The sequence below is a fragment of the Cygnus olor genome, chromosome 5 (genome assembly GCF_009769625.2).
Source record: "Cygnus olor isolate bCygOlo1 chromosome 5, bCygOlo1.pri.v2, whole genome shotgun sequence".
In the NCBI taxonomy this organism is placed as follows: domain Eukaryota; kingdom Metazoa; phylum Chordata; class Aves; order Anseriformes; family Anatidae; genus Cygnus; species Cygnus olor.
In genome coordinates, this window is record NC_049173.1 from 62,418,912 (window position 1) to 62,432,158 (window position 13,247).

A 13,247-nucleotide genomic window follows, 5' to 3' on the forward strand; every position below is an offset into this window, starting at 1 on the left:
TTGTTTTTGCACTACTATTCCATAGGTACCCTTGGGCTCTAAGCTCACTAGAAATATTAAAACTAAAAGTCACTCATTGGCTGTTGAGATAAAAAACAAACCAACCAACCAAACAAACAAACAAAAACTTGCCAGTGTTTTGTGTCTGTATTTCTTCTATTGGTTTCCCCTTTTTACTTTGATTCAGTGATTATTTAGCATGGGACAGAGCAATTCATAAACTATTAGTTACAAAGTCTGCTCGTAAGAGTACCAATACCTAGAAGTAGGCTATTATACATGTTTTCTCCCAAGTTTTTTGGAGAATATCCCAGTTCTTCCCCTTGTGTGAAAAATAAGCATACCTTTTGGTTGCAAGTGATCAATAATATATTTATTTAAGAAACTATTTTTATTACTTAGTTTCTCAAAAAAATAAAATAAAATAAAAAAAATCTCAACAAATAATTAACAGGACCGGAAACTGGAATTTAACTCTTCTATTATGATAACTAGCAATTAATACAAATAACACTCCCATGCAGCAGAAGTTTGTCACAGCTATATAAAAGAGAGACTTAGGCCCAAGAGGAAGCTAGAAAGTAGGCTGAAGGATTTCTGCAAAGCATGCATTTCTAAAATACATGACGTGTTATTTTTGTTCCTGGTTCTTTATCTGTCAAGGACTGAAACTATTCACCCACTTCACCACCAGATAAGCACTTCCAACTCAGATGAACAAATTCACTCTACATGTAGGTAAGTCATCCAATTTACCAAGACATTATCTTGTCCTTTTTAGATACAAATATTATAAACAGGTCAGACAAATAACATCCCACATAAATGATTCATGTACTAAACACAGAACACATGAGAAAAAATTTATTCTATGAATAAAATGCCTGGGCTACATAAATCTGTAAACAGTTCAAACTAAAGCCAAAATTTGAACACATTTTCCAAAGTCATTAGAATGTAAATCAGTTACAAAGAATCCTGCAGTTCACTGCATGTTTGTTTAACATTTCTAAAAAAATACAAAATGTAAAACTTGCAGAACGATTTAAATGAAATTACAACATTTCTGACAAGCATAACATTCAGTTTCCAGAATGACTAAGCTAATACTTAATTTACATGCACTCTCTATAGGTTAACGAGTCCACAGATACTGACCTATACATATAGATGTTACAGACACCCTCTACCTTACTCTACAAACTACATAGTAATTAGTATATTAGTCCTAATTTTGATCCACACTGTATGCTTTAGCAAATATCTTGACGTGAAATATTTTGTTTCATACTAGACTGATGTTAAACATGATTATTCTGCCTTAAACCATTCTATTTTTAATTTAAAAATTGAAAGGTCACTTTCAAAGCAAACACTGTTGATTCAGAATTCAACCAGCAGTAATAAAATAATATTTAAGTGTTTTTAAATGACATTTAAATTCCTAATGAATGAAGGGGAAACGAAGAGGGATGAGTATTTTCTCATAAATCTTATCATATATAAAAATAAAGTGCGTAACTTTAAGTGAAAAATTCATGCCTAGCAAAAATGGTTTCAATGACACTTCAGTGATAGCAGATCTGAACAAGCTCTTTCAATACATATTTTTCTGCTACAAATACAAGATCCATTTAAATGTATCTTGCTCCAGTAAACAGCCATATTTATAATATGAACACATATAAACACACAATACGGGCTACGTACTTACAGGTTAAGAGTATCTGTAGTCAAATCAATTAATCTGGATTCACATCTTTGTGTCTGAGAGCAAATTAGACTCTTTCATTGCTACTGGCCAGCTCACTGAATATTTGACCTGTTTAAAATGGCTTTAAAATGTTATGGGTCATAATGGCATTTTCTTAACAGCTACTTTATTTTACTTTACATGTGTGGACACTACATTGTATGGCACACTAATGCTGAAAAAAAAAAAATCACGCTTTTTTGTTGTAGCACTTTATCTTAGAAAAAAATTAAAATAAGCTGTTATAAAATATCTACGACTATTTCTTTTCATTAATTTCTAATTCAACTTTCAGTGGAGCAAGTATTTGTTGGAGAAAGGACACAATCAAGAACAGTGCTACTGTATTCACTATTAACATCAGCAAAAGCCAGGTGTCACAAGAACAATAACCAGGTTGCTGCAGAGCTTTTAGACACTCTTTTCAGACTGCAGGATAGATTAGCATGAGAACTGGTACTGTGCTGATGCCTAGTGCATTCATTTCATTTTTCTGTTTTTAAAGACTTTGTAATTACTAAGAGAAAAATTTACTGAAAAATAGTGTTATGATTTCCAATTGCAGCCACATTATACTTTTCTGCTACACTTGATTGGACTGAAATTATTTTTATGAATATGAATAAATATATAAACAACACTTTTATAACAATCCCCCTACTAAAAAAATGGGGACTAGGGGATAAACATACATATATATTATATAAATATACATACAAGTGTGTGTGTATATATATATATATTTTTAATCTTGCTACCATCTCATGGTTTAGCTGCACTTCTAAAGGACAAGGAATTAGTCTTTTTGCCTTGGGTGGGCTAAAATTTCCCCGGTTTTACGTATGTTTCTGGTCTATGAGCAACAGACCGATTCACCCTATGCTCCCTTTCCACAAGAGAGACAGTTCCATTTGTGCCAGCATAACACATCTGTAGTCCACAGCCGCTTTCCTAAATAGTATCAAGTAAATAGTTACTTGGATCCCCTAATTTTACTATACATTTTAGTGCTCATAAAGCAATTCCATTGTCTTGATGATATTATATCTGCCTTTTTCTGAATGTACATGCCCAAAAGTATATATATTTTTCTTTTTAATGAGATTTTAACATCACCTATTATGGGATAATACGGGATAAACTCTACCTTGTCTACAAACAAATAGTTTCTGGTGTTTGTTGCAGCTAGCAGAATAAGGTTCAGCCCAGCATATTCAGCAACATAATTTGATGTGTTGTATTCTGTTAGGGATTATCAGCATGAAAACAACAGGACCTTAAGTTCATTTCTTATGAGTTTTGACTTGTTTACATCAAGAATGTTGATTTTACAATTTAAAGCATGCATGGTTCATACATGCATTTCTGCTTAGTGAATAAAGTGTTAATGTTGGTTGCTTGTGTAATATTTTGAACGCTGTACGGTATAATACATCTTTAAAATTTCATACATTTAAGGAGCTGTCTCAAAGTAGCAAACAAAGCAGAATTATCTCTGCTCTTACTAGGAAATCACATCTGTGAAACATCTGATTCAATCCTTATCTTTGAGTAGTTGCTTATGACAGAGGTCATTGTGTTTTCTAATGTTTTTAAAACTTCAGTTAAGATAAAGTTCATAGTTAAATGAAAAGATCACTAGGAAGAAATGTTAAGACAGATTTCTTAACCCATATACTCAAGGGGAGAAAAAAAGTAGCCACCATTTATCACTGCTTGAAGCAGGACAGATTTCTCAGACAAAGAAAATCTGGAAGGCAATCACAGTTTAGCAATTTCCTGGTGCCTTTCATCTAAACACCATGTAATACTAAATAAACATTAATGAATTAAGTTGCTTAATGTATCTACAAAGTAAGTACTGTAAAGAAGTGTACTTACTTTTTTGGCAGATGTCCTAGTACCTTAAAGTTGCCTGATCATAAAATGATCCAGAGCAATAGTTGTGAGCCATCAAGTAAGAGTTACACATATTTTCATAATCTACAGAGTGTTTTGTGAGAAGCTAGGTGGAAAACACTCTCAAGATATTGATGGTTGACCAATTTTAAATGTATATAGTTTCTTGATTAAAAGAAAAAGTCAAATTTTAAGAGGAATGTTTATTTTTAAAACCAACTCTATTCTTTATCTTATCTATTTGTAAAAATCTCCTTTTGTCACCTCCAAGAGCCCTTGAAAGTCCTGTTTCACAGCTTTAGAATTGTAAGACTAGTTAAAAAAAAAAGTGGAAATTCAATTTATAATTATCTATTCTGATTATTTAATATATTTATGCAAGATTTTTCATAAAAGTAATAGCTTGAATATTGAAAACACATCTGGATATACTCAATTCCAGTTCTTGGAATGCTTGGAAAAGAAGGGAAATTATCGACGTGTAATGATCCTAAATCTTATGTGGATACTTTCTTACTGATGACATACATTTGATTTCTTGAAGATTTTTCTAGAATTCTTTCAATTCTTTAGGAAATTTCAGTACATGCAAATAAAATAAAAGTTGTCTGCAATTATGTATTATATAATGCAGCACATCATTATATAGCTTTAAAATGTCCTCTAACATCATTACAAATCAATATTTGAAAAAAAAATTGTTGTTTTTTCCTCCCCAGATAATCAGTTATATATTTTCATAATTCTATTAGAAGATCACAAAAATTAAGAACTGGACTCAGTCTGTAACATCCCATTCATTTCAAAGTATATACTTGCAGTGTTAAGGATCATTTTTCTTCTAAAAACAATTGCCTCAAATTAGCGCATTTCTCCAAAAACTGCAAAATGTAGTAACTGTAGAAAAATGTCAGCAATAAAACATTAGAAACATTTAAAAAACGAGCACCAAATTCTTGGCTTTGTTATCTCAATTCAATTCTACTAAACATGACAACAACATTTTGTTAGATTGCAATGATAGTCTCTTGACATGTCTTGGTACATCAAGAAAATTTGAAAAAAATTACCTCTGCAAGCCACTGAAATAAATTTGCATGAACCACATGTTCATGGTTTTAAAATAAATAAGTCATAAATAACAATAGGACTAAAACTAAATAAAATTGAATATGTATTATCTTATTGTATGTGTATTATTTTTATTGTTTTTCAAAGGATAGCTTGCTTTGAGGCTTTTGGCTCACATTTATACAAAGCTCTCTTCCATATTTGTGCATAACAGGAAGGAATCCACAAGTCTGGGCTTAACTAGCTGCTGAAAATCTGAATCTTCAAGTCCATCAGGACTCATAACTGCCAGTCTTCGTAAGGCTGCCTATAAAAAAAAAAAATGGAATACTGTTAAGCTTCGACAAAGTCTTCATTGCAGGAACTCATTGTAACAATCTCCAAATAATATCCAGGACTCAAAACTAAACAATTCAGCTTTATGGACACTTTTGCCAAGCTGATCTCTCACTAGTGTCTTCATCTGTCAGATGAACCTCCCCTCAAAATCAGCTATTAAATGACAACTCTTTCTAAGCACATTACTCTCAGACACGAGCGGCAAGAACCATTTGGTATTAAAGGAAAGAACACACGGGCAACAGCTAGAGCACTTGTATTGTAAATGTATCTCTGATTTGCTGCATGTCTGTCACTCCCTCTGTATCTCAATTCTATTCTCAGCTTTTGTCTTAATTTCTGACTCAGAAAGTGTCTGCCATTGGAGTTTTATGCAATGCCTATAAACAGATCTTTTAGACAGAAGTGTAGTATAAAGAAGGAATTTGGGATCCATTTGGAAACAAGTAAAACTACCAGTTGTTAGGATTATGAAACTGCATAATACAAATTACTTTGATAATACTGTTGTGTTTAACCTCTCCCTTTCTAAGAAATTACTTGTTTTTCTCAACAGAATAAAATATACAACTACATACCTTCTAGCAACCTGACACTACAGATGCAACTGAAATGCAAGCTAGTTTTTTTCAAGAATAAATACTGTCTTCAGACTAGTAAGGTCCGATAGTTGTGATCAGCTATCCTTGCACTGTTTATCAATGCTATATTAACAGAAGAGTTAATCACCTGCTTCGAAGTACAGAAAAAGTAAACAACTAAGCTAAAAACACCAAAAAGATACAAGCATTTGGACCTCAGTGATGATACATATGAGCCTGAGGCAGTATATTTGTCTCGAGCACAACATTTTTGCCACATTTTTCAGAAAAGTGCCATTGTGCAGTTGCTAAACTATCCAGAGAAGTGCTGAAATGGGCAGGCAGGTAACATCTCAATCAATAGATATGAATTCAGGGAATGTGCAGCACTAATTCAGTGAGACAGAGCGGTAGAAAAGTCAGTCTTGTTTGCTGCCATCACTCTGTGGCCTCTGCTCAAGCCATACAAGATTAATCAGTATTCTCAGCACACATGCAGAACAACCACAGTATTTCTTATGGTCACTTTCAAACCCTCATCATCATGAATGAGTCCTGCTTAAATGAACAAAAACTTCTCCTATACACAACAAAGCAAGCTAGGTCATTGTAGCTTTGATTAACACCAAGATTTATTTTGGCACTACAATAACATTAATATTATATAAAAAAAAAATCACCACTGTCAAGCAATATTCTTCACCCATGTCCCCAGAGCACTTTCCTCTTGCAGTATCCTACATGAAATTACTCAACTCCAACAGCAGGCTGGGGCTCACAGTCTATGCGGTGTAGGGCCAGAAACTAGGATTTTTCTCCTAAGCAGAGACAGTGTTAACCTTCCATTGGCCACTCCTTGGCTAAGCTCTATGTTGTCTTAGAGACTCAAATAGGAAAAAAAAATAATAGATTATAGTGAAAGCAAATCTCCATTACTCTCTTTGGCCATTTTATTTAATTATTTGTATATATATTTATATGTATGTGTGCATGTGCACAAAGAAAGGGCTACTACCTTTGTGATTCAAGGCTCATTTCAGCAAAGATATCATCAGAGAATGGAATTTAACAATTATTAAAGCGTTAAATTACAAAGTTGAGTGCTCAACAATATGAAGTTGAAGACATTTTTTACGTGTTCGCCTAAAACTTCAATTAGAGGAAGAATAACTGACACTGTACAGGATTATACTTAAAGGGAAAAGCAGGAGGCCCTGGCATGAATTTAAAACATTTTTGCAATACTTATTCATTTTGAAATCTAAAGGACTGGATTTTATGCGTTTTGCAGGATAAGCATGATAAAAAGATACCTACCAGACATGCCACTAAAACAGAATCACTGTTATTTCTTTCAGTTGGTGATCGGCAAAGTTTAATTAGGCGAGGAATACCTGCATGCACAAAAGAATATTGGGATGAACAATTCAGAAACACAAACTACTTATCTGAGATAAAAGGATAAAAGGCCTTTAACAAAAAGTTTAATATTTATCTTCCTTACCAAATATTACCTCTAATGCCAAGATGGTATCCAAATACTTAAGATACTTTCCATGGAGCTAGCACTTCACAATTAATACTTGTAAATTGTAAACAAAGAAATGCATTGTTTTTAACCTTTGTTGCTCCTTCAGAATGAAAATCATTATTCCATTTCTTCCCCATCTATTCTCCCACATGCCTTTAAAAAACCCCAGCCCAAAGAAAATGTTGCCTCCCAGTAGATTCAGCACATCTGAACCTGCTTGGGTCCAAGTTTTCTGTTCATTGAGGGATACTGCACAAGAGTTTAAGTAAAGGAATGTGGGAGGTAGCACTGTTAGTTGTCACAGTCTGACACACCTATGCATTGAGTGGAAGCTGCATCTCAGGCTCCTCTAGGAAATGAACCAGAAGTTCATTTAGCAGAACCTCCCAACCCTCTGAACAGATTTTATAGGGAACCTATACCACAAACTGTACCAAAAGAGGCGAAAAAATAAAAAGAGCTCCTCCTTGACAGTTCCTCCCTCTTTTTCAGTCTCATTAAGCTAGTGAGACATCCTTACAGCTGAGTTTTACAGCTGCATCTGCCACTTCAGGGTCTCGACTGAGTCGTGCCAGTGTAACCGCAGATTTCTGTTGGACTCGCTCACAAGCAGCAACTTCTGCTGTATTTCCTGAAGACGACCTTTCAAAGAGCATTTCCATTAAAAGTTGAATACCTAGAAGGATGTAAGAGCCATTGTTAGCCTCTTTCAAAAATAAATAAATAAATAAATAAAATCAGTCCAAAAAAGTAAAGAGAAAAAGCAAGTTATGTAAATAGAATTACTGCCTGAATAGTACATGAAGAATGCATAACTGTGGGCTCCAACTTTGCCATCAGTATTTAGGCACATCTGACCTGTGAGAAGTTTGTTTTCACTAAGAAGCTACAGAACTTCTGGAACTAGAAAACGCACTAGCTCTTCCCTCTTCCATTCAGGCTGCTTTGAAACAGCCTGACTGGAGTCCAGTAGTTAGTATTTTAAATTGGCTAAAAAAAAAATATTTATGAAAACAAAATGAGTTCTTTATTTGCTTCTAAACTAACCTAAAGGTAGTCATTAACCTAAAAAACAGTAGGAACATATTTCAAGTTTCTATGTGATGTTTGAATTAAAAGAAAATAAAAGATTATTTTTTTTCAGTTTACGTATTTTTAAGCGAACCTTTAAAAGCTTCTGTCTCAAACTATTTGAAATAATCTGCATTCTAAAAACCCCTGATGAAGGAAATGATGAAGTTCTGCTTCTCGAAGTTTACTATGACTAGCCTTCATTTCAGAGGAGACAACGTCACCCATATCAATTTTTTTATTTTATTTTTTAAATCAATTTACGGTTGCCTGTAAGACTTGATACTCTTATTGCAGCAGGACAAGACCAGATGAGACGGCACTGATTTATATTTTCTAAATTATTTTAAATGTAAGGACAATTATGTGCTATTAAACTCCATATGCCATTAGGCATTCAGATTACTTTAGGTAGCATCTGAGGATTTTAACAGTTGGAACATTTGCATAAACAATTAAGAGAATTAGCACCAGAATTACGCAGCTAGATAATAATCAATTGACATACAAAAAAAAAAGTCAAAGTTGTGTAAAAAACCCATCGAGACTCTGTAAGATTTGAAGACCGCTCTCAGTAGCACATACGTAAACCTGGCTTCTGACCAGCATCTAATTATTTTAGTGTTAGTCAGATACAGAAGCTTTTATACACAAGAAGAGTGCTAACCCTTCTAGAAAGCCTGGGGGCAAATGCTTCTGTGTGGACTTGCATGAAGTGTATACACAAACTTTATCACATACATACTTCCATTAATTAAATGTTTCACTGAGGGAGGACAGGACAGAACACCTCTGTTTTCTTTTGGGAAGAAGAACAGGCTCTTTGGCACCGTATACTTCTTTTTTATTTTGGTCCAAGTCATGCTTACAACTCACCAGTGGTGTGAGTGCACACAGATCCAATGCAATCTGTGATGAATATTAAACAACTTGCCCAAATTGTTCCACAGTTATTCGCAAATGTTAACAGCAATGTCCTGGTCCTACAAAGCACAGCATGCTTGGCTGTCTTTTTATGATCTTTCTGCACTTGTGGGAACATGATCAAATAACTGTCAACAAAGCAGTTCATGGTGTGCTCAAGGAAATAGATATGCAAACTACATAATCAACCTGTTAATCAAAAAGGAGTGCAAAAGTTTCCAAGACATATCTGGATTGTGGATGCTAACAACAGAAAATCAGAAAAAAATATAACTTGAACAGAAATCACCAACAGGGTATTTTCTACCCAATCTGATAATTACAAATACCTACAGACCTGAGGAAGTCAGGGTCTTACCAAGAGTTTCTGGGAAAGACTCCAGGGAGGGAAATCTCATGCGCCTGCACCAAGATGTCCAGAAGCACCCACCCAACCTCTAGGAACACAGCGAGCATGCTTCACCAAGAGCATGACAGAAACCAGCATATGGACCCAAATGACCCCTCTCCAGGACTGGCCCTCCACTCCCATGGAACAAGGACATTGTGTAAGAAACCTACCTGCTAACCTACCTGTCTTCTCCCCCTTACTGCATTGCTTTCTACATGGGACAGGGAGGTCATATAATTTGTAAAATTGCACACATCTGTGATGGAAGTGCTTTGGTATCAAAATCTATTCAACCTCCACATTTTCATTTAGTCTCAAACAGCAATACGTTTTCACACGTAAACACACCTTAGCAAGGATATCAGATGCACACTACCTCTGTGCACACGTGGATTCCATCTAGCAAATGATCCTTGCCAGTTGTACTTGTATGCGCAGAACTCAATTTTTCCATTGAAATATGGAAATAATAAACAACTAAATCCGATATTACATGAAATTGACTATTTCAAGATCCGCTTTCTACATGGATTGTACATGGATAAACCCATTGTCACAAGATTCAAATAGATCCAAACTCAAAACCACTCCTACACAAACATTAATTAAAACACTGTGGAAGGGATATGCCTAGGACAGAAAAGGTAATATATGTGAAGCTTCACAATAATTGAATGCCTCCCACTGAAGGGGGAGAAGAAAAAAGCTTACAATATTGCTTGGCCATGAATTTGTTGGTAAGTGTATTAGTAAGGCAGTTCTGTCTTCCACAGAATTATTAACCTAACTGGTCAGACTTCTGGTGGGCCCATGACACCTAGTTCTTTTCAACATCATGAATTTCTCCTAATATGATATTTAAAGGACTGCGGGCGGAAAAAAAAAAAAAAAAAAAAAAAAAAAAAGGCAACTGCTCTCCAGTAAGAAAAACAATATATCAAAATTTGTACCTCTGAATACCTGTGAACAAAGGAACAGAAACTATACATGGCTCTGTATCAGATGATATCTTCCAATGTGTAAGAACTGATACCTTACGCAGTGTAATTATAAGAATAAAAAATGTTGAAACACTTCCATACTACCTTGCGTTGTGCATCTACAAATAAACAGCATGCACATACACGCAGAATCAGCAATGTCGCCTTACATGCAAAGCCTTCTAAACCAGTGGTAAATTATTTCAGTTACACGGAACTCTCCCAAGGACTCATTCTGCACCCTGCAGCAATATGCAATAACCAACAGAGACAAGATTCAAAGTGAAATATTATTAGTGAAGTCTTTCTCCTCTACCTTGTAAATAATCCTTTCCTTTCATTCTCCACAAACACATATAGAATGTAATTCAGCCAAAATACATACCATTTCCTTGAATGATTTCTGAAGCACATTGGTCCAAGACAGACATGTTTGCCAATATTGTTACCACCTGTTATTAAAAAGAGAAGGAAATACTAAGTATGGTGTTAACATTCACAAATACTAAATAGCATTTTGATTTATAAAATTAGTATGGCAGGAATATGGCAAAATCAGGAAAAATTAAAAGGGTTCTTGTAGGAGAACAGTCTATTCCCACCTCTGATTTCTCAGGGGTCTCTTACGTAAGGCTGACAATTGAAACCAAGACAACAAGAAAAATAATGTTTCTTTTTCTCTCACTCCTATACTCATGCAGAGAAGTATGTCATAGAGTTCTATGCAGCAGAAAAATTGTTTCAGTGGTCAAATCAGAAGAAAGAAGATAAACATTTATATATATATATATATATATATATAAAAAAAAAAAAAAAAAGGAGTTCTACAAAGAATTCAGCCAAGATTTGCCCTTACTCAGAAGCCAGACCTGTGGTCCCATTCCAGCACTGATAATGCTCACAGGACAGGTTAAGGACTAGCACATACCATACATTCAGTAATGGTACATTACTGCTACCTTTCTGCTTCAGGGTTTGGCTTAAACTTTGAGGAACACTCACAAAGGATCTGAAGATTTCAACCATAATTCAAATGATTATTTAAGGAATATTTTTCAGTCTTAAAATCTTATTAACATGCATAGAGATTATGTGCATTAGAGCACTGTCCCAACCAGAGCTGGTCCTAAGAGTCTGTTTACACATTTCCTGAGCTAAGATCAAAATTAGGTTTTGCACCAAAAGAAGCACATTGTGAAATCACAACTTATGGAATTTCTTATCCAAAATAGTATTAACTGTTTTCAAGATTAGGTGCAATGCAGCTTGCTTTAAATGATGCAGCAGCCATTGACAGAGCCTGGATCATGTAGACCTGTTGGCTTTCAGTCATTCCCTTCACTGATATTGTATACTTTCTTTCATAAATCCTGCACAATAGTCTTTTATATTTTAGTCTTCAAATAAATCGCTTCCTACATGCAAATACATCTCATTATTAACAGCACATATGAAAGACCAAATAATAAATGTGACATAACATTATAATACAAAGTAGAAATAATATTCTTCCTTAAAATGTTCCTATTTTCTAGTTGAGAAATACTGATCAGCCTCAAAAATAATGATCAATTTGAGAACTGGTTATGACTTAACTGTATAGCATTTGCTCACAAACAAGCAAACTTCTTAGACAGATGTAAGTAGATCAAATCACAGTTCTGATCTCACTTTGCCATTTTAATAACAAGGATGACTCATTTTCAATGATGTGACATAAAGATCTTCCACTTTCGAAGGCAGTGTTACAGTGTCATCTCTCTGAATAAATATATGTACTTAGGATGCAAATGAGTTGCTGAAACTCTAAAGAGTGACAGGTAGAAATATGGTAACTCAGTCTATGTCTATGTATTTATTCCATATTAATTATTAACACTGTTTCAGGCTGAGCGTATATGTTTTCTCATTCTAAATTATATCCTGTTAATGAAAATTACTTCCTCTATGCAGAATATGTACCTCATGCGGCTCTCTAAGCCACAGATGAAGAATTCAATTAACCACAATTTGAATATGTGCCAATTATTCCACTGCTTCAAGTTATTTTGTCTAATAAGTATTTTCATATGTAGAAATATTTTGTGTATATCTTTTGAGATCAAAAATTATTTGAGTGATGGTTACATTTATACTTCAGACTCCTTTGTGTTGATTACACAGCCCCTTTATTTTTCAATGTATTTATGAACTAGTCTAAAGGTTTTATATGTAGCCTTGTCCAGAAAGGTTTATGTAAGACTCTTCTTATCAACAACATCCACATTTTACCTAAATTACCTTTTAACACCTTAGGATTCTAAAGGCAGTTAAACTATAGATTAACTCACTTCATATGGATAGATTTTCTTTCCCCAAAATGTCACATTTTCCTGTGATATAAACAAGGTAAACATGAAATAGCATAACATAAACACATAAGAGGCAAGCTGAATAGAGCTGACTTTAAATTTTATATTTCTCCTATATTTGCCTATTTTAGAATTCATTATATATGCAGCTTACATGAAAATTTCCTCTGTAATAGAGACCAGAGTTCAAGGAAGTTTAATTCCTTGATGAACTCTCTAGGGGAAAATAAACTTGTGTGTAGACTGTTTTTGCTTTGAAGAGCAACACTTCTTTGAGCACTGGTATTAATGAAGCAAGATTTCCTTTGGATTTACAGTTGATTGCAAACCATAAACAGAACTTTTCCAGCAGCATC

At 34.3% G+C, this 13,247-nt stretch overlaps 1 protein-coding gene across 11 annotated transcripts in view; it reads right to left on the reverse strand.

Moving 5' to 3' along the window:
* Window positions 1–355: 355 nt before the first annotated feature.
* Window positions 356–13,247, reverse strand: part of INSC (INSC spindle orientation adaptor protein) — a 138,624-nt gene continuing 125,732 nt past the window's right edge. For all 11 annotated transcript variants that reach the window (XM_040559282.1, XM_040559280.1, XM_040559275.1 and 8 more), the window contains 4 exons: window positions 10,926–10,992; window positions 7,695–7,850; window positions 6,961–7,037; window positions 356–5,030 (listed from right to left, as the gene is read on the reverse strand). In XM_040559282.1, the coding sequence (XP_040415216.1) occupies window positions 4,902–5,030; window positions 6,961–7,037; window positions 7,695–7,850; window positions 10,926–10,992 (429 nt within the window). In that variant the 3' untranslated portion in view covers window positions 356–4,901. The remainder of the gene's footprint in view (window positions 5,031–6,960; window positions 7,038–7,694; window positions 7,851–10,925; window positions 10,993–13,247) is intronic.